At 45.8% G+C, this 22,500-nt stretch overlaps 1 protein-coding gene across 16 annotated transcripts in view; it reads left to right on the top strand.

Moving 5' to 3' along the window:
• LOC147030040 (uncharacterized) overlaps positions 1-22,500 on the top strand; it is a 244,532-nt gene that overhangs the window by 145,597 nt on the left and 76,435 nt on the right. For 12 of the 16 annotated variants that reach the window (XR_015056195.1, XR_015056193.1, XR_015056194.1 and 9 more), the window contains one exon: positions 8,670-8,863. The exons of 2 other annotated variants lie outside the window; for them this stretch is intronic. Coding sequence is in view for 2 of the 14 variants with exons in the window: in XM_085873734.1 (XP_085729860.1) it covers positions 8,670-8,863 (194 nt within the window). In the remaining 12 variants the exon portion in view is untranslated. Of the gene's footprint in view, positions 1-8,669; positions 8,864-9,309; positions 10,987-22,500 lie in introns of those variants that run through there. 2 more of the 16 variants (XR_015056190.1, XM_085873735.1) reach the window with 1 other exon arrangement.

The raw sequence follows: 22,500 nt of genomic DNA, 5'->3' as shown, positions 1-22,500 counted from the left end.
CGGGTGGAATGAGCGGGAACGTACAGGGAATTTGGTGGCAACGTTGCGGGGACCAGCCGCAGATGTGTTAAACGTGATCGCGGAGAGGATGTTGACCAGCTCCCACATTTGCGAGGCGTTGAGCCGTCGGTTTGGGTTTGCAGCAAACTGTGATCTGGTGCGGGCCCAGCTCCAGCACCGCAGATTAAAGCCGGGTGAGACAGTGCAGGAGCTGGCACAGGACATTTACCAATCAGTCAGGATCGCGTATTGGGACCTTACAGTGGAGGCGTGGGACAGACTGGCACTAGAGAAATTTTTAGCTGCTCTTCCAGACCCTGAGGTCCGAGCGCTAGTGGAGCTACAGGATCCACCCACCGTTCACCGTGCGGCTGAGTGCGCAGCCATCCTGGCCTCGTGGAGGCGGCCGGGTCGGGTGCCCAAGAGGCCATCGGTGACGGTCCGACAGGCGGAGATCCAGGATCAAGGAGAGGGGCTGGGAGAAATTGGCATTACCCAAATGTTTCAGGAAATTTGCCAGAAACTGTTGAGTTTGATAAAGGGTAATCCGGTAGTTAGTGCGCCAAAGCGGCGGGGTCCAGCCCAGCCAATAGAGCAATTCGATTATGGCCGAGGGGGTCCGGAACCGGAAGAGACATTTCACCGATACTCACGGGGGCCTTTTATGGGGAGTTGTTTCCGGTGCGGGCGAAGAGGACACATGCAACGATATTGCCGGTACCCGGCGATGGAGGGACCCTCCAATAGACTTTTAGACTCGGAGAGGGTGAATCCTCCTGCTGAACCGCCAGGTCTATCCGAGATGCCCTTTCATAGGTCGGGTCCGGAGATCACTGTCGGGGGTCGGGGAGACTAGATTGGGCTGAGCATATACGGCCATGCTCGGCTGCTGAGATTGTGGCGAAGTGCCTCCTTTGGTGAAAAAATTGAATTGTGGAAAAATTGGCATGGGTTTGTAAGTGCTGCTGGGTTTTAGAGTGACAATAGGGACAATGGGTAATTGGTAACAAAGCGGGCACGAGTGGCTGTCCAATGGCTGGTGCGTGGATCGGGTGAGAAGTGCTATGTGAGTTGTTTCAAGTTAAGAAGTGAAATGTATGGTGCACACGTTGATTTTTTATTGGACATGGTGTGGTAACAGGGAAGGTCATGGTCGGTGAAGTGTTAGAAATGCAGGTGTCACATGTAAGGCCGATGGGGTGGGGGAGTCATGTGGGTTTTGTGGGTGGGGATGATGTGCTTGTCCACAGGGATTGCTGAAGCTCACGGTGAGCGAGAATTGCGACCCCCTTCAAGGAGATTCACCACCTGGTGGCTAATGGTGACAGTGTCTGGAGGTAACTGGGAGAGGGTCTGGTTGGGCGACCAAGGCGGGTAGGACCTTGGCGACCCAGGAAGGCCAGAGGAGCCAGTGAGACCCCTTCCAGAGTGTTGTACGGGATTAGAGCTGATGGCTACCAGGGGGGGAGGGAATCAAAGGGTGCGGGGTGGAGAAACGTCCGGGTTGGACTAAAGCTTACCTGTGGGCATGGTTGCACCTGAGATGCCCCCATCATCTTGTGGTAACCCACCCCACGGCCACGACGGGATTCAGCCTGCATGATTAAAATGAGGACCATGACCTAGAAATGTGATGATGACCATGGTGTGAGTGTTGTGAAGATGTATGAGTCCCACTCGATCCCGCACAACTTGACATGTGCAGCAAGGGCATGATGTCCGCATAATTTTGGGGCAAGCAAATTTGAAAATTGGCTCCCCAGGTAACGCTGGGTCTATTAGCATCCACTGGGGGAGGCGGTCAAGTGTAAATATCCTGTGAATAGTGTCGTTAAGGCTTAGAGTAGGAATGTAAAGTATAAGTTTTTTTTTGTGGAACCTTTTGTTTCCCCTCCCCAGATCACTGGAAGAGTGTTGGGCAAGAGCGATGATCCAGAGGATGGAGTGCAACTTCGCTCAGTGCTCTCATGTGATTTAAAAAAAAAAAATAAATGAATGATTGTTTAGGCGAGGATAAGGCCATAAGGGGGTAGTACATTAAGCAGGATAGGTAAGTTAGCTGCGACTCGCTGCCCATTGCCCCTCCTACTTTATTTCGTTAGGTTAATTAGGTGTGAGTCAGTAAGTGTTAAGGCTGGTACGGTAGCGCCTGTGATATACCTTGCAGGAGCTGCGGTACCAGAGGAGGGGGCAGTGTTACGTTTGAGGGGGGGTATGCATTCAAAGGGTAATTAGGATGTTTAATTAGGTATGCCATGCTGTTCGAGTTTACCAGGATCTCGATGTAATAAGTAGCAATTCAGTGGTGATAAGTTGTCTAGTAAATGTTCATTTCTTCAAGGGGGAAATGATAATTGTCACGTAATTAGATAGGGACACGGGATAGGGTAAGTGTGTCTGCGTAAACCCCTTTTGGTATTCTCTGGAGGCTGGCCGTGACGTCACAGGACAGTGCTGCGGATGGCTCCGCCCCGTGATCACGATTAGCGGAAGGCGACGGCGGTGGGTCAATAAAACGGCTCGATTGGAAGTGACGAGCACCAAGGATAAAAAGGTTCTGTTCGGGGTCGAAAAGAAAGAGGAAGAAGATCGGGACAAAAAGATCGTATTTTTTTGGTGTGGAGGCTGTTGCGCGGAGAGCGTGCTTGTTGTTGTGCTGATTCGATCGTGTTCTTCATCGTGTCTTGGAGCCTTGCTGAGCCTCGTGCCTCACCTTGGTTGCTGGTAACAAAGATTCATTGGCTCTGGGGTTCTGCTGACTCGGAGTACGGGGTCGAACGGCGGGCGGACCTGCCTCCCTCTCCTGCTCGCAATTTGGTGCCAGAACTGGTTCCCTGGCGGCTGTGAGCGGACTTGGGCCAGGACCAGGAGGTCGACAGCACCACGGTTTCTCCTGCCCCCCTGACGAGAGCAAGGCCAGCTCATCTGACGCTGATCCAGGGACAGTTGCGTCCACACCACGGTCCAGCCTGACCACCAGAAATAGCTACGTTTTGTGTGTGTGTGTGTGTGTGTGTGTGTGTGTGTTTGTGTGTGTGTGTGTGTGTGTGTGTGTGTGTGTGTGTGTGTGTGTGTGTGTGTGTGTGTGTGTGTGTGTGTGTGTGTACTTGGCGCCTTCGAGGGTTTGAGATCTGTATATTCATTGGAATTGTCTGTGTTTTCCCCACGCCTTATCCCACACCATCCCGTCAAATCGCCCCTGATCCCTCTTCTTGCCGAGTCTTGTTATTTCTGGTTAATAATAAAAACAAATAAACATCATCAACTCAGTGAAAAGCGACTCGTACCACCTTCCTCGTCCCGTTTGCGGTGGAGCGATTGGAACCGCCATGTTTGGGTTATGAATAAATAAACCGCCTCCATCGTTTCGGCTCATTCTACGTTGGCGGGACTGTTCAAGTCCCGTGGACGTCACAATATATATATATATATATATATATATATATATATATATATATATATATATATATATATATATATATATATATATATATATATATTGTTGCGGTTTTCGCGCCCGCCGGCGTGCGACGGTCACGTAACTCGAATCGCGGCACGTCGCCCACCGGACGGACAATCCAGTCGTGACCCTCTCGGACTAACGCCGGGAACCAGTCACGGGTGGACCTTTCGGTCTCACCGCGATCGAGCCAATCAGCCCCCGCGTGGGATAGGGTTGCTCGCCAAATTCGAACTACCTAAGTACCCACGCGGAGGGTAGACCGGGCGATCGCACCTCGCCGCAGGTCGACTTCGGACACGGGCCACTTAAGCGGCCCGTTCCGTACTATCAGAATAACCGAGCGGTGTTATCGTCGACCTCGACGGTTCGATTAATTATCGGGCGTATTCAGCCCACTACCAACCCTTTACGTGAAGCAAGATGAGGATTCAATGGAGGAAAAGACGAAGCGAAGCGGGAGAACAGTTCAACAATAAAGCACATTTATTCGCGGCACACGGGAAGCACACAAATACAATTCCACCAAATGCACACAAAAAAAGAAAACACAATTCCATTTACACAAAAAGCAAACATAAAAGTGAAAACACAGTGCAGAGCTAATACCGACTACCGAGCACACGGCAACACTTATACAATTCTACTTCACAGACGGCGCCGACAACACATACCCAAAACCAAGGAAAAGAAATACCCCAAGAATGAGGTAGGCCTGGGGCCGAGACCGGGTCGGGCCTACCCGTCTGGTGATGAGACGCGGAGCGGCGATGGCCCCGCAACCCGCGGGCCTCGTGGACAGTGCCTGGCAGGGGGTGGGAACGGGGCCCCCTTGGTCGCACTATCTCAGCGCGGGGGAAACAGGAGGGGGTTGCTGATGCTCGGGGTATAGAGGATCTTTATTATATGCGACGAGCGTCTCCACCTCGGCCAGGTCGCGCTGTCGGCCTCCCTCGGGTGCAGCTTCCTGCACGACGCGAGCACCCCCTCGTCTGGTGTCGCCGCCTTTCCACAGCTCCGTCCCCTCCGTTCCGACTCCAACGCACACGACGAGCAGCTCCACCGCCCGCGAAGTCTTGACCCTCTGCTTCCGACTCTCCTCTTCTTGACTCTCCGACCTCGTTCTGCTGACTCTCTCCGACCCGTTCTTGTTTGCGACTCTCCGAACCTCCGACCGACGAACACGGCCCCTCCATCCCCCCCGCAACTTCGCCCCCGACCCCCTCCCTTTGACCTTTCACCTCGCTCCCCATTGGCCCGAGAAAAAGTGGGCGTGAAGGCTTTTTGATCCACAAATTTGCATATATCGATCGTTCTGGAGGCGGGGCCAAATCGCCCCTCGCTCACCGATTGGACGGCAAAAAGTGGGCGTGTGTCGTTTTTGATCCGTTTTTGAAGCAGAAAATCCGTGATTTTGTACACGCTGTTCAACGTGCGCCCTACACGAGTCCAGCATCGGTGCCCATGAGTGGCGCGAGATGACGGTGATGCGATGGTGGCGAGTTGTGACGGTAAAGGTCATGGCGGTTGTGGTGAAGCGGCGTTGTGGTTGGTGGTTGTTGTTGTGGTTGTGATGGTGGCGATTGGTCCAAAATAAAGATAGTAAAAGAAAAACGGCTATCCTGAAGAGTCGCAGCACGTATAAATGACATGTATTCCCACTAGACAACGGGTTTGGGCCTAACTACACATGCACTTACCGAGATACCTCACCTAAGGGACCTGAATGGTGGTTTGCGAATCTGGTAACCACAACAATATATATATATATATATATATATATATATATATGTATATATATATATGTATATATATGTATATATATATGTATATATATATATATATATATATATATATATATATATATATATATATATATATATATATATATATTTCTAGAATTTGTTCATGGTGCCGGCAATAGCTTGCATACCCTTTGTGAAGGACACCATGGGGATGCCCAGTTTAATGTCCATCCGAGGGATGGCACACACATTGATGAATCACCCTACCTGTGAAACACCAGAATGGCAGTTTATAGCTGGGTCGGGATTCAAATCCAGGCGAGACAGCATCGAGGTGAGGGTGTGTACCTCCAGCCCTTCCTGCCAGCCCCAAAGCCCCACCTTTCCTCCCCGATTACAGAATCTCTTAAATTGTTTCCTTTCGTAAACTGTCGATGTGGTTCTTTTTTAAATCGTTCTACAGCTCAAAAACCAATGAATAAATAAAACAAGCAGTCATAGACTGGTACTTACGAAATCGTCAACTTGACCTCTGACATTGTCGAATAAAAGCTGTCTCTCGAGAAGGTAGCGACGCAAACCAGAAGTTTCTACGATGATTCTGTACAAAACCATCAAAAATCGAATGTTTGACCTCACTGTGACCTTGACCTTTGACTGATTTTGACCAAAATCTAATCAGCACTAGCCATCACCCTCCTGAATGACGTGGTGTAATTTGATATTGGTAGCTTCTTCCGTTCTGGAGTTATCATGCCTACAAACAAACAAACACACACACAAACAAACATACAAACAGATGACGGAAGTCATCAATATACTTACGAAATATTTAGATTTAGTAAGTAACAAGCAGTCAGACTGGTACTTACGAAATCGTCAACTTGACCTCTGACATTGTCTAATAAAAGCTGTCTCTAGAGAAGGTAGCGGCGCAAACCAGAAGTTTCTACGATGATTCTGTACCAAACCATCAAAAATCGAATGTTTGACCTCACTGTGACCTTGACCTTTGACCGATTTTGACCAAAATCTAATCGGCGCTAGTCATCGCCCTCCTGAATCACGTGGTGTAATTTCACATTGCTTGCTGGCTTCCGTTCTCGAGTTATCGTGCCTACAAACACACACACAAACACACACACACACAAACAGAGGACGGAAGTCATCAATATACTTACGAAATATTTAGATTTATTCAGTAACAAGCAGTCATTGACTGGTACTTACGAAATTGTCAACTTGACCTCTGACCTTCTCCAAAAAAAGCTGTCTCTAGAGAAGGTAGTGACGCAAACCAGAAGTTTCTACGATGATTCTTTACCAAACCATCAAAAATCGTAATGTCGACCGAAGCAAAAATCTCCATTTCTCCACGCAATTATTTAATATTATTTTATCAAAGTCACAAAACCGTAATATTCGGCCACCCACCAACAATCTTTACATAATCCGACAGCTTAGCGAGTCAGGCATGCGACGATAACCTTTATTGGGATAAAAATGACTTTTAAACACCATCTTTATCGAAAACACCGTCAGCGCGCACACGCAAAACCTTTACGTGACTCAACGACGCTTCTGCTCGAGCGCGCTGCACCACGTGATGAGCCGTGACGCGGCGAGTGAAATATTTTTTATACAATTTTAAAACGTCTCCAAAACATCCGATTTTTTCACCAGAATTTCGACAACCGAGTTTTAAGCATCCTCAGAGATCGCAAAAACCGAAGACAAAATTAAAATCGAAGTTAAAACGAACTCGTAACGTCAACCGAAGCAAAAATACTCCATTTCTCCACATGAATTTATGGAATTATGTTTGACCTCACTGTGACCTTGACCTTTGACCGATTTTGACCAAAATCTAATCAGCGCTAGCCATCACCCTCCTGAATCAGGTGGTGTAATTTGACATTGGTAGCTTCTTCCGTTCTCGAGTTATCGTGCCTACAAACAAACACACAAACACACAAACCCACACACACACAAACAAACAAACACACAAACATACAAACAGAGGACGGAAGTCATCAATATACTTACGAATTCTTTAGATTTCGTAAGTAATAAATGCACTCTCACCGCAACCAAGCTTATCAAAAACCTCCACTTTCTGAGTCAAAGACATCACTTTCTTCTACTTTCTTGCACTTTGTTCACCAAAAGCAACAGTTTTTATCCCCCGCTACGTGGCGGAAGGGGGATATTGTTGTCACCCGGGTCGTCCGTCCGGCTGTCCGTCCGTCCGTCCGGCTGGCTGTCCGGGCATCAACATTTATAGCTGTGAGTGCGATAACTCATAAACTGTTTGCCATATCGATTTGAAATTTGCGTCACACATGTATGTACCACCTGAAAAGGAAGAACCCTATTGATTTTGGGTGTGGCCAGATCCAAGATGGCCGACTGAGGCAGCCATCTTGAAAAAAATGTTTTTTCGCCATATCGATTTGAAATTTTGGTCACACATGTACCACCTGAAAAGGAAGAAGCCTGTTGATTTTTGGCGTGGCCGGATCCAAGATGGCCGACTGGGGCGGCCATCCTGAAAAAAGTTTTTTGTAATAAATGGAAAACTGCTTATTTGATTTCAATTATTTTTGGTTACGTCGTTGCTCACCCCTGGGGAACTTTTTCGAGATGATGATCAAATGGTGTCTTGTTTCCAATTCACCTCCCTCAATATCTGGAATATGTATGACCTTTTTCATTCAATGGCGGGGGATTCCCCATCTCTGATGGTATATTTCCTCTTGGGAGCCATGTTTAAAATCACTAAAGACAATAATAACTGAAAACAAAGGAATCGATTACAATTACATGGAAGATTACACCGAATGCAGTGTTGATGCGAAGACGGGTACATCACAGCACTGTGTGCGCTGCTTGTCTCAGTTACCACCGACACCGCAGCAGCACCACCGATTTACAATTGAATGCGAAAGTCGATTGTACACGTGTAAAGTCAAAACTGTTAACAATAATCACTTATTTTCTCCATCACTTTACGCTTCAGCATCATTAATGGTGCCAGAGAAACAACAAAAGGCTCGTGGATGCAAGGTAATCATCAGAACTCAGCTCAAAACCACAATTGGTCGAAATAAAACCCCATGACAAAGAAATTGATACACAAGAGGTTGCCCGTGATTGGTCAAACCCCGCGATATTTCAATCCGCGATAGTTATGTGTTTACTGTATTTTCACCACGTATAACATTCCCAATTGTCCCCTACATGAACAATCCCACCCTTGGATTCCTTGAAATAATGGCTTGGCACTTTTACAAGACTTGATCCAGCCACCTAAAGAAATGAGAGGAAGTGGGGGAAGAGGGTTGACAAGAGGTAGAGATGAGAAAGAAGTAGCTGGAAGAGGGGGGAGGGGTGTTGAGTTCTCACCCAATGGTCTGTCCCGATGGTCCTGGGATTTACCTCCTTATGTTCCCTCCTCCACTCAGCTTGTGCTCCCTGGTGTTCGAGCGCTCGATGGTGCAGATGGCTGCACACGATGGCACTCCGTTTGCGCTCCCGGCGTTCATGCGCTCAGTGGTACGGATGGCTGCACGTGATGGTATGTGGCAGTTTGTGATGGAAGAACGGCTGGCTGCGAAGGGAGGAGAGTTGAGGAGCTGTGATATGGCCGCGCAACGAGGTGAGGACAACATGGTCTCGTGTGTACTATGTGTGAACGTCTTTATAGCTGTGGAAGAACTCTGGGAAAGGTTTGAAACAACAAAGGGCTTACCTTGGTTAGCTTTTCATTGTTGCTTATGCAACTTTCTTCGGCTAGAAGAGCATGGGAGTAGTCAATTTATTTTTTATAATCCTAGGCACCTTGGTTTAATTGATTAGGTGAGGGCTAATTGGTTATTCCCTCCATTCACAGGTGAGAGATGTGAGTGGGTCTTTGCTTTTCATTTATATTTTGACTGCTTTTGACATTTACATGTGGTACATGCTTGGGAGCCTCAGTGGTGCATGTTCCTGTCTGTACTGTCGCTGATTATTCACCAACAAGTGATAAAACTGGTCCGGCAGCTGAGAGGGTGTGTAGCGTTGGGATTCTCATGTGTGTACTACTTGTGAATGTCTTTACAGCTGTTGAGAAACTCTGAGAAAGGTTTGGAATAGCAAAGGCCTTACATTGCGTCGCCTTTCATGGTTGTTTTAAGCAGTTTCTTCGGCTCGAAGAGCATGGAGGAGTCGGATTTATTTAGACATTCCTAGCCACCTGGGTTTAATTGATTAGGTGAGAGCTAATTGGTTATTCCCTCCATTCACAGGTCAGAGATGTGTGTGAGTCTTTTTTCATTTATTTGTTGACTGCTCTTGACATTTACGTATGGTACATGATTGGGAGCATCAGTGGTGCATGTTTCTATCTGTGCTGTCACTGCGCTAATATTACATGTTGATATATATAAATATATATTTGGTATGTCTATGTTCAATAAACACACATTTCCACATCGAAGTTGGTTTTATGAAAATTTGATTGGTGGGAAGAAAGTTGCGAATAGAAACGTGCAAGAAACACGTTTGGACGGTGGAAGAGGGTGTATAGCAAATAGTGACATACATTACATATTTATTGTTTTGGGTTTGGGGGGTGCGTGGTATTGAGGGAGTTTCTCGGACCCACTTCCCAGCCCCTGAAGCCGAGGAGTCGCAGATAACTCCGCAGCAACACAAGTTGCTAAGCAACCACAACTGCAGTCTGAGACGCTTAATTTAGGTAGGATCCAGTGATCCCACTTTACCTTCCTGGCAAATTAATCACCCCAGATAAGGGCTGTGCTTCCCAATGCCCCACTGCTGTCAATCAAGAATAGCTGAGCGACGCTGTAATTGGTACGTTGCCTAATCTCTGACCATAACAAAATGGCTGGGCAGAACTCTCATTCGCTATTTACACACTATGTTCTAACCAATGGAATGAGACAGCCGGGCAGTTTGAAAAGTTGTTTATAAGGATTCAACAAAGGCATGCATTTACAAGCAAAAACAGGGACACACAAGAAAACTTTCACCCCCAGCACGTCAGCTCTCTTAAAAAGTCAACTTATCACAATTCTACACACAGCAGGTGCCTTAATCATTCAGAGTGGTAAACAAGATAAGGAAGAGTGATGGACAGGGAGGAGAGAAGACAGGGTGTGTTCGCGAACTTTCACTCATCTGATGCAAGCCAGAGGGCTTACGTTGGTACCAACGTGAGAAAGGGGAGGGCGAAAGAAGAGGAGAATGGAGAATGTGGTGCACAGTGTAGGGTGAGGTATAGGTGAATGCTTGTAATGCTTCAGAGGAAAGGGTGATTTGCGAGTCAGTTACCCAGCCCAGAAGGGATGAGGGTTTAATCTGTGAATACTCTCGTGTGTTCAAAGTTAACAAATTAGAAGTGGGGAAAGCCAGAGACAAAACATAAGTTAGTGTATTAGCCTGGTGCGTCCAGACAAGTTCTGCTGCTTGGCCCAATAACTCAGCTCTCCACTGCCTTGTGTCACCAGACTATTTGCTCCAAAGATCTTGTCCTCGCAGCTTCAGCCTCACAGGTTCAGCCTTGACTTCAATCTCCCCCAGACACGCATAAGCTCCAAACCTTTCGATTCTTGGGTTTTTATTGGCCCTGGTAGGGGTGTGGTCCGAGTTGCCGAGCAATCTTGAGTACAGCTTGAGCGAGGGAGGAAGGAAGAGGGGGAGTGAGGAGGTGTGGGAAGTGAGGAAGGAGGGGTGAGTGAGGAGGAGTGGTGGAGTGAGGAAGGAAGGGGGAGCGAGGAGGTGTGGCAAGTGAGGAAGGAGGGGTGAGCGAGGAGGGGTGGTGGAGTGAGGAAGGAGGAAGGAGCAAGTAGGGGTGCAGAAAGGGAAGGCAGCATGAGGGGAGGGCAAGGGAAGGCACCATGAGGGGAGGGCAGGGGAAGGCAGCATGAGGGGAGTACAAGGTAATGCAATGTGAGGGGAGAGTCCGTCCAGACATAACCACCATCCAGCCATGTCTGGAGATAACCACCTTCCGGATGATTGGTATACTAAGAGGGGGGGGGAATTGAGAGAAAAAGAGGGGTGCAGGAGCAAGGAGGTAGGGAGACTGAGGAGGGGTGGGGAAGTGAGGAGGGGTTGGGGAAGGGTAGGCAGCATGAACTGAGGGGAAATAAATGTGAGGGGAGGGGAAGGCAGTGTGAGGGGAGGGCAAGAGAAGGCAGTGCGAAGGGAGGGTCTGTCCCGACATAACCACCACCTGTACACGTCCGGAGATAACTACTATCCGGGCATAACCACCGTCCAGATATGTTCAGAGACGAAAAGAGAGAGCGAGGTGGGGGAGGATGCTGCATTGTATGAGGAGGGGGTGGAGCAAAGATGGGATAAAGAGAGAGAGAGGTGGAGGGTAATGGGGGAAGGGGAGTTAGCAGAGAATGTCATGCTTTATGAACAACACACACACACACACACACACACACACACACACACACACACACACACACACACACACACACACACACACACACACACACACAATCGTCGTGTGACAGGTGCAAAACATTTGGCTCTGTTATTGAGAAAACACATTAATACGGCGAACGGCTCGGAAATGTCCAAACTATGTACGAATTAGACAAATGAAGACTGTTTTAGCAGTCGGAACTGCTGCTAAATTCAATTCTGGAGCTTAAATTTTGTAATTCGGCTTAGTTTAAGAGATTCTCGAGGTTATAGCATGTGCAGAAATGAAACAAAGCCACGAGCGCTGGCATCTCCAGACATTTATAAGCATTGCAATATATCCAGCAATTCGTATGAATGATGATCAAGGCATTCGATAATATGAGTGAGGAAAGTGAAAAATAAAACTTTATCGTTAAGAAATTGTTGCGGCCTGTTCCAAGTCAAGGCATGGTTGAGCAGGCTAAAAAAAAACATGGCGGCATCAGACCCCAGCGAGGTTACCCAGGAAGCATCCGAAGACCCCAGAGAGCGAGGTGGCCGAGGATCTCCTGATGAAGGAAATAATTACATAAGGCCGTTAATTATCTTCAAAAGGGGTGTTTTAATTATCCCAAATACCCAATGTTCACTCATGCACTTCCTTGGAGTTCCCTTCGTACACATGCAAAGTTTGAGGTCACGAGGTTTGTTTCATGGTGTTGGAGTTATGGAAGACACACACACACACACACACACACACACACACACACACACACACACACACACACACACACACACACACACACACACACACACACACACACACACACCACAGGGCCATACACAAAATAGGTGACACATTAATCTCACCCAATAATTACCTCCACCACCAAAGGTAGATGGATGTTACATTTCCACCCCTGTTTGTCTGTCTGTCTGTCTGTCTTTGAGTAGGATAACTCAAAAAGTTATCGAAGGATTTGGAGGAAACTTGGTGGACAGGTTGGATATATGCCAAGGACGAATTGTTTAGATTTTGGTGAAGATCCGGATCTGAGAATTTTTCAAGTGATTCTTCACGTTTGAGTGATTGGGCTAAAAACGATATTTAGCATGATATCTCAAAAAGTTATGAACAGATTCGGATGAAACTTGGTGGACAGGTTGGGTGTGTGACAAGGATGAATTGCTTTAATTTGGTAAAGATCCAGATCCGGATGCGAGAATTTTTAAAGCGATTCTTCACTTTTGAGTGATTGGGCTAAAAATAGCATTACATCTCAAAAAGTTATGAACAGATTCGGATGAAACTTGGTGGACATGTTAGGTCTGTGACAAGGATGAATTCCTTCAAGTTTGGTGAAGATCCAGATCTGTAAACGAGAATTTATTTTATTTTTCAAGTGATTCTTTACCATTGAGAAATAGAGTAAAAAACGATATACAGCATGATATTTCAAATCGTTATGGACAGTTTATGACAAAACTTGGTGAATGAGTTGGTTTGGCGACAAAAACTATTCGATTTTTTTAATGGATTTGTATTTTATTATTTTTATTTTATTATCATTTTTGGAACGATTGCATTTTTGTTAAAGTCCAGTTCCAGATCCAGCCTATCAGTGAAAAGCAAAACATAAACTGTTCAGCCTGGCAGGGGTATGGCACTCTACCAAGTGCCGTTGTCGTTGGACTTGACTTTGTAGAGACACAAAGTGAGAAATGGAATTGAAAAAAGAAACGTTTTAAAGGTGCTGAAAATAAAATCCCAACAATTGAATCAAAAGTTTACTGCTGTTGATACATTTGTGATACGCCATCTTTTACACAACCTTATTTATCATGTTACATTGCTTCTTCGTAACTCTGGAATGTTTCTTTTAAATAACGTCAAACATTGCTCAAGGCAATGCTGACACATAAGGTCAATTTTAATATGACTTTGTGTCCTTTACTCTCAGTCGATAAATTGTAACGCTAATTGTGCCATAAATTTGATTATCTTGTGTTGTGTACTTTTAATCAGTGCCATTTTGTTAGTATTTTTACATCATTAGCTTTGTTCCATTTACTTGTCCAACCAATTGCAGTAGTGTTGGTGTGTTTTTTTTTTCTTCTGATTTCCAACCAATCATTTTGCCACACACTACTATCGGGCTCTGGGACCTCCCCCTCGGTAAACGAGTGGTGAGGAAGGCTTTTATGGAAGTGTGATGACGCTTTCCTGCCTTGCAGCTTGCTATTTACACCATAGTGGAAATGACTCACGGACTTGAATTTCAATGGAGTGAAACCACATTTGCTGCCCTATCTTCAGCAACGCATTTCCTCTCTCGACTCATGGAGTTTCATACCACGTGTCTTTTTGTGACCCTTTCCTCCAGCAGCACTTTTGCTCTCTGCACCTGCAGCTGAGTACCACGTGCCGCGTCGCGGCCCTATCTTCAATACGTTTCCGTGCCTTCAATACGTTTTTGTGCCTTTCGACAGCAGGACTGCTGTCATGGAACCCCTTTTAGAGAGCAAGCTTTTTCTCACAGGCACTGGTCCTTTATGACACCCGAGTCGCCGAGTGGATCACATTATTTTGTGGACATGACGCCGAACAACTGGCAGATCTCGCCAACAAGATCATGGAAGTCTCTTCTCCTTTGTCCTAAGGTAAGCACATAGAGGCTGTTTCAAAACTTCAACAACAACTTTCACCTTAACCGGACCAACCAAGTCTGTGCCATGTCCATCCAGGTTGTGAACTTGTCCAGACAAGTACAAGCTTTAACAACACAACTACAGGTGGAAAGAGAGAGGTGTACAAGTCATGGGCGCGGTCCATCGAGAAGTCAATCAAGATGACACAATCCCAATTCAAGCTCCCACCAACATGCCAAACGGATGAATTGATACCATTGGAAGCATGGAGAAAAGGCATACAAATGCATCAGCCCATGCTCATTCCAATCCCGCTCTTCGGAGCAGGGAAATTCCAATGTCAGTGACTCGTGGTGACAAGTCAGCCTGGCAGTGACACATCAAGCCACCAATTCTACATAACTGACAAGGCACCAGTAGTCACCAAGGTACCATAACTGACAAGGTACCAGGTTTTTAGTGGATACTGGTGCTGAAATGAGTGTTTTACCATCTTTTCACAAAAGCAAAGGCCAGCCGACATCAATCCAGCTGCAAGCAGTGAATCACTCACCCATCACCACATATGTGGAGAGATCTTTAATGCTAGATCTTGGATTGCAACGAGTATTTCCATTGGTATTCGTTGTTGCTGAGTTGCCTTCACCCATCATTGGGGTTGATTTTCTTTGCCAGTTTGGCCTGCTGGTGGATATCAAACATTAGAACCTCATTGACACCACAACCAGCCTTACTGTGTGGGAATCATCAATAATACACCCTCCATCAGCCCCATTTTCGTGAAAGCTACATCTCCTTCACGTTATGACACCTTCATGAATACCCAGAGATTGCTCGTCCAGCATATAGGGATTGTGAGATCAAGCACTCGACTACTCGTCACATAATAACTCATGGACATCCAGTTGCAGCATGACCATGTCACCTTGCCCCTGATCATCTGAAAATCAAGTCAGAGTTTGAGCACATGTTTGAACTTGGCATCATACGACAATCTGATAGCAACTCATCTTCGCCCTTACAAGTGGCACCGAAGAAGTCACCGGGTGACTGGCGACCATGTGGTGACTACCGTTCACTTAATGAATGCACCATTCCTGATCGCTATCCATTTCCCCCATTTGCAGGATTTATCATCCTCCCTCGAAGGTGCACGTGTTTTCTCCAAGATAGACCTTGTCAGAGCATAACATCAGATACCAGTAGAGCTGACTGACATGGACAAAACAGCCATTACAACACCTTTTCTGCTCTGGGGGTTTGTTTGCATGCCATTTGGCTTGCGTAATGCCGTGCAGATGTTTCAGAGGTTGATCGATGATCTAATCCATGGTCTCCCTTTGATCTATGCTTACCTTGATGATCTGCTCGTCGCAAGCCCCACAGAGGAAAAACACAAGGCACACCTACGATGACTTTGTGAGTGCCTTGCAAAGTATGGCATTGTCATCAATTCCAGCAAGTGCCAGTTTGGGGTGTCATCACTCATCTTCCTGGGACACATCATAGACAAACACGGTATCTGCCCACTGGAGGAGAAAGTCAAGACCATACAATCCTTTTCTGCACCCACATCACTGTGCAAGTTGAAGGAGTTTCTTTGCCTTGTGAACTTTTTCATTTTTTCTTTCTTTCTTTTCTTGGCATTTTCATCCCTGACTGCGCAGACGTATCTCAGCCATTAACGGACGTACTATGTAACAAGAATAAGAAAAATCAGCCTATCACCCACGATAAAAATAATTGTCTGCCTTCCAAGAGGAAAGGTGATGTGGCTGAGGCTACAATTCTTGTTCATCCCAAGGCTGAAGCACCACTGCACCTCTTAGTCAATGCATAGGACGTGGGAGTGGGAGGAGTTTTGCAGCAAAATGTAGATGACGTCTGGCAACCACTCTCCTTTTTCTCAAAGTGTTTTCAACCTGCAAAGGTCAGATATAGCACGTTTGGGAGAGGACTTCTAGCAGCCTACCTGTGTGTCAAACACTTTCAGTATGTGCTAGAAGGAAGGAGATTCTCTATCGATATGGACCACAGGTCACTGGTCAATGCTTTCAAGTCAGGACCCGGTTGTCACTCTCCAAGAGAAGTTTGACATCTTGATTTAATCTCCCAGTTCATGACAGATGAGGCACATGAGTGGCAAAAGATCTCTGCAGCAGATGCATTCTCCCGAAATGACGTAAATGATCTGGATGCATCTAACATCATCGATTTCTCTACCAGAGCTGAAGCCCAACTGCGTGATCAGCAGCTACAAAGGCTACGGACCAATTCAATGTCACTCCAGTTCAAAGGGGTACCACTCCCCACTTCTGAGGGTAGGATTGTCTGTGACGTTTCCACAGTTGATCCTCACCCTTACATCCCAAGCGAGTATCGATGTACAGTTTTTGACACTCCAAACAATTTGTCTCACCCTGGCATCAGAGCCACTCAACATTGAGTGACTCAGCATTTTGACTGGCAGGGAGTGTTTCGTGATGTCAGAGATTGGTCTAGAACCTGAATAGCATGTCAGAGATCCAAAATACAGAACATCAACACATCAGGTCTCCTCTTGACACGTTCTCAACACCAGACGCCAGATTCGACCACATTCACAATTCACATTGATCTCGTTGGACCTCTACCTCCATCATACGGCAGTACAAACCTGCTCATATCCGTTGATCATTTTACCCATTGGCCGGTCGCAATACCCATCCCTGACCAGACAGCGGAGACGGTAGCACAAGCATTCATCTCAAATTGGGTAGCTGTGTTTGGTGCACCCTCGACAATAACCACAGACCGAGGTCATCAGTTTGAATCGGCACTTTTCCAAGCTCTGCCTGATCTACTTGGCAGTAGGAGATGCCGAATCACAGCTAATCACCCGTCACCTAATGGGCTCGCGGAATGATTTCATCGACAGTTAAAAGCATCTCAGAAATCCCATGCAAATACAAGATGGACCGAGAGTCTTCCTATCATCTTGCTAAGTATCTGAACTGCAGTGAAGTACGACCGAGGTTGCAGTGCTGTTGAGTTAATTTTTGGCACAATTCTCAATTTGCCAGGATAATTTGTGGCACCTAGTCAGTTTAATTACGACTTGGATCCGAGCAACGATGTACTTGGACTCAGGGTGCACATGAGAAACTTGTAGCCGACACCTACCAGGCTACAGCACAAGCAAAACCAGACCAATTCAGCCATTCATAGTTGTACTCATGTTTTTGTGCAACACGACGCGGGTGAAGAAGCCACTTCAACCCCCGTATGACGAACCGTTTGAAGTCGTCCACCGTGCTGACAAGTTTTTAATTATTTACTACAATGAGAAACATGATACTGTCAGCATTGACAGGTGGAAGCCTGCTAATGTTGAACATCACCTGACAACTGCACATGACACCTACAACCCCTCAATTGCACCCAGCACTAGCACCGGCAGCTGTTCCTCAAGTGCCGGCAGCAAGGAAGATGCGATCTTGCCATCAAGTCAATTGGCCAGCTCGTTTTGTACAGTTTTTTTGGAACTTGGAACCTTGGGAATGTTCATTGTTTCACCCAACAATTTTTACACCTTTCTAATTGATCGCTTTTTTCCTATGTCGACAAATTCTGGTTACTAGCAATCTCGGAGGGGGATACTTGTCGTGTACTTTTCATTGGTGACAATTTGTTGGTACTTTTGCGTCATGAACTATGTTCCATTTACTTGTCCAACCAATGGCAGTTGTATAGGCTTGTGTTTATTAACGGGTTTCGAACCAATCATTTTTCTCCACACTACCATTGAGCTCTTGGACCTCCCCCTCAGGGGACACATGGTGAGGAAGGCTTTAACAGTAGTGTGATGATGCTTTCCTGCTTGGCAGGTCACTATTTACAGAGTCGTGGAAACTCACAGACTTGAGTTTCACTGGAGTTAAACCACATTCGCAGCCCTATATTCAGCGACGCATTTCCTCTCTTGACTCATGGAGTTTTGTGCCACGTGTGAGATTGTGACCTTTTCCTCCAGTGGTACTTTTGCTCTCTGCACCCGCAGTTGCATACCACGCACCGTATCGCAGCCCTATCTTCAGTGGATTTTCGTGCCTTTCAACCACAGGACTACTCTCATCAAACCCCTTTTAGTGAGCAGCTTATACTCACAGGCACTGGTCATTTATGACACCCATGTCACCGAGTAGATTATATTACTTTGTGGACACGACACCAAATTGGCCCACTGCTGATATGCCATTTATTGCTTATTTTTATTACCTCCACCACCGAAGGTGAAGGAGGTTATGTTTTCACCCCTTTGTCTGTCTGTCTGTTTGTGTGCAGGATATCTTAAAAAGTTGCGGACGGATCCGGACGAAATTTTGTGGACAGGTTTTGTGTGTGGCAAGGATGAACTGATTAGATTTTGGTGAAGATCAGGATCCGGATCTGACTACTGTAATTTTTTAAGTGATTCTTCACCATTGAGAGATAGGGCCAAAAACGACATGTAGCGTGATATTTCAAAAATATATTGGGCCGGATATGTTCTCGTGGATCAGGCATTACGTGGCAGAGGTACGCGCTCTACCGAGTGCCCTTCTGGTTGAACTTGTGACAGTATTTACTCGCACTCAAGCTTATCAGCTTATGGGATACCACTCAGACTGGACAAAGTCATCAACCCTGAGCGGTTAGTAGAAGTTGATAACTTGATTTTCTACACTTGTTTATTCTTGAGTGTATGCTGAAATTTATGTAAGAAAGCAGGAGTGTCTGTCTGTCTGCCTGTCTCTGTCCATCTCCAAACTACTCACTTAGTCTTGGGGTGATCCACACCAATCTTTCTGGTGAACCTTCTGGGATTCCAGGTGTCCAAAGGTGGGTAGGAGGTTTCATAAATTTCTCAATACAATTATGATTTTGAGTTTCTGCCCGTATGAAGCTGCTCTCTCTCCACATATAAACTGCATTCACGGGTTCGGCATTAGCAGTTTTTCCATTTACCACATGTGCAAACTTTCGCTGGTTCAGTCAATCCTCAGCAACCATCTCTGATGCTGATTGTCCTGTTGCTAGAGTCTCCCAATCTACATCATCCAACTCTCTTTTCATACCCTCAAGGTTTGCCTTCCTGAAACCTAACAGCCTTACCATACTATTCTGAACTATAATCCTTAACAGAGTCTTTGCACACACAATGTTATGGTCACTTGCTCCTAAATGCTCCCCTACCTCCACCTCCTCCACCATATTCGGATCGTGACTTAAAAGGAGGTCCAACACTGCACTCCCCTTCGTGGGCTTATTAACAAACTGGGTTAAAAAGAAATCCTGGACTAAAACTAGGAAATCCTCGTCTGCTCTGCCCTTTCCCTGTTCCTGGACCCAATCTATCCCTGGCAAGTTAAAATCCCCCATAATCAATACTTTGCCCGACGTTGGCAAATCACGTCATTTTACAACCAATTACTTTTACAACCGCTTTTATAACCAACGTTTACAAACATTTACGTCGTCTAGCTGTAATGTGTATATTTTGTCAATAAACAAGGATTTCTTTATTTTCGTATTTCGCACTTGAGAATGAATTATTATTGTTTTATTGTGTAATTATTTCCCAGTTTGCTGTCATGAAATCTCGGAGAGGCAGTTTTTAACGATGAATGGACGAGTGGCTCTCAGAGGGCAACACCTTCCTCATCCCAAAATTAGAAGAAACATGATCTGGATGCATCCTCCCAAATATCGTCCAATAATATGTCTACCAACATATACAAACTTCTGACAGGAGTTAGCACAGAATGATGTGCAGTGTCAGCACCTGATATAATCAGTATTTCAATAAATTTGGCTTTTATTTGAAATGAGGAATGTTTTTTTTGTCAATGTAAGGGGGCCTTTGCAGATGCAATGCCCAGGGTCCGAGGGTGTCTTAATCTGGCCCTACCACACATGCTCTAAAGTGGGTGAGAGTTTTCATAAATTTATTAATTTATTTATTGATAAATCTCAAAACATTAATTTATTTATTTTGAAATTTTGGGCTCCCACCCATGATGCGTAGCATGGATAGCTCGCCAGTTGCTCACAAAAAGGCAGGAACCATTGGATTATTTTGGAAGCATGATCAAATTTGCAATCTGTCAACCAATTTGCTGCGAGCCTTGAGTCAGAAGTTCCTGCTTGGAGTCGTAGACAATGACGTTTGGTTGTCTTTGCTCAGGTTTTTAATTGATTCTATAATATGTAGTGGTCTCATTTTTCCTTTGGTTTCATAATATGTGAATACACTTTTGCTTTGGTTTAACAGGGATTCCTGTCAATGGTTTTGAGAGGTTTTACCATTGTGGTTAAATAAAGAATTTACTCGGAATCCGAACGTCTCAGAAGTCTTTTCTTCCACATTTAATTGTTGACCCCCGACGTGATCCAAATGGATGGACAAAATTGTTGCAAGCGCGCAATCAGGCGCTGGAAACAACCGTGCCCTTCCCAGATGCTCAACCAGCTTCATCAGTGACAGCGGTTTCGATGAAGCTGCTGTCATTCTGGCTCAATGACCTGCAGCTATAGTTTACAAAAGTCGAAGCCCAATTCAAGACCTGGAACATTGCTACTGAGTTTACGCAATTCAAATGTATTGTTGGCTCCTTGACACTAGGGTATGTGATGGAGGAAAGAGATCTTTTGCTACAACTTCCAACAAACGCTCTGAACACGACTTTGAATGTCGTGCTCCTTCTGAGCACCACCGTTTTCAGCAACTCCTTCCAGCCGAGGATTTAGGATATTGAAGACCCACGCAACTACTGCATCATATGCCGTTGCGGAACTGGCTGATCACCTTTTTGACAATATCACAGTGACCACCACACTAGCTTTGACCAATTGCTCCTTCATGAGTTCTTGCAATGTTTACCACCACACGTCCACATGATACTTGCAGCTCACTATATGTTACAATTTAGGATCACCAGACCATCGTCCAGCAGTTAGGCTTCACCGTCGCATATGGTACCCAAATAGATACTTGGGGAGTACCAGTCCTAAATTAAACAATGAGTGTTCCAAACTACTACCCCATTCAACACATTCAGAATTTTACCGTGACACTCCAGAGCATGACAATCTTCTCCAACGTCGACCTCGTTCATGCGTGCCATCAGATTCCCAAAGATCCAGACGACATCCCAAAGACAGCAGTCACCACGCCTTTCGGCCTGTTTGAATTCCTTCAGATGTCATTCGGTCTACACAATGCCACACAAACCTTTGAATATTTAATCTATCAGGTACTCTGGTGATTACACTTCTGCTACGTGTTTGTAGATTATATTCTAATCACCAACAAAACCTGATAAATACATCAGGAATACCTACGTCTCCTCTTCACCCATTTTCAGCACATTGGCATCGTCATCACTCCCACAAAGTGCATATTCAACGTTCTGGAGCTGAATTTCCTCAGCCTCTGTGTTAACCACTAGGGGCATCTGTCCACTCGAGAAGGTGCAGATTTTTCGGGATTTCCTGTTACCCTCATCTCAACGCAAACTGTGAGAGTTTTTGGGCCTCATCAACTTTTACCATGGATTTATTCCAGACACAGCCACAATACCACAGCCACTGAATAAGTTTCTCAACTGGTAAACATCCTGAAATGTTCCAATGGTTGGAGCTAACCTTGTCAACCTTCCACACCATCAAAGGGGCACTGGTCAATGCCTCTCTCCTGATTCATCCAAAGCAAGAGGCACCAACATGCCTGATGGTAGACTTGTCTGAGATAATGGTAGGTGTGTCCCTTCACCAGGTCATCAATGCTGACTGGCGTCCACTGGACTTCTTCTCCAAAATGCTGAAACCAACAGCACGCAAGCACATTCCTTTGAACGGGAATTACTCACTGTATACCTTGCCAACAAGCACTTCCGTCACTTCTTAAAGGCCAGACCATTCTCTGTCCTGACTGACCACAAAGCTTTAACTTTCACGCTATCCACCCATTTGGACTCTCACTCTCCTCGCACACTTTGCCAACTCAGTTATATCTTGCAATTCACCACCGACATCCGGTACATCAAAGGAATCATGAACTCTGCTGCCGATGCTCTCTCTCAAGCATCGAAGTATTGTCGTTGTCTTCTACCAACACACTGACTATCAATGTTAATGCACTTGTAGCAGTGCTATAAGAGGACACCGGGCTCCACCATCTACAGTCTGCAACCAGTC

Source organism: Eptatretus burgeri, chromosome 3 (assembly GCF_056783735.1).
Source record: "Eptatretus burgeri isolate ZD-2024b chromosome 3, Ebu_testis_v1, whole genome shotgun sequence".
In the NCBI taxonomy this organism is placed as follows: domain Eukaryota; kingdom Metazoa; phylum Chordata; class Myxini; order Myxiniformes; family Myxinidae; genus Eptatretus; species Eptatretus burgeri.
This window is presented reverse-complemented; position numbering and strand designations above follow the sequence as displayed.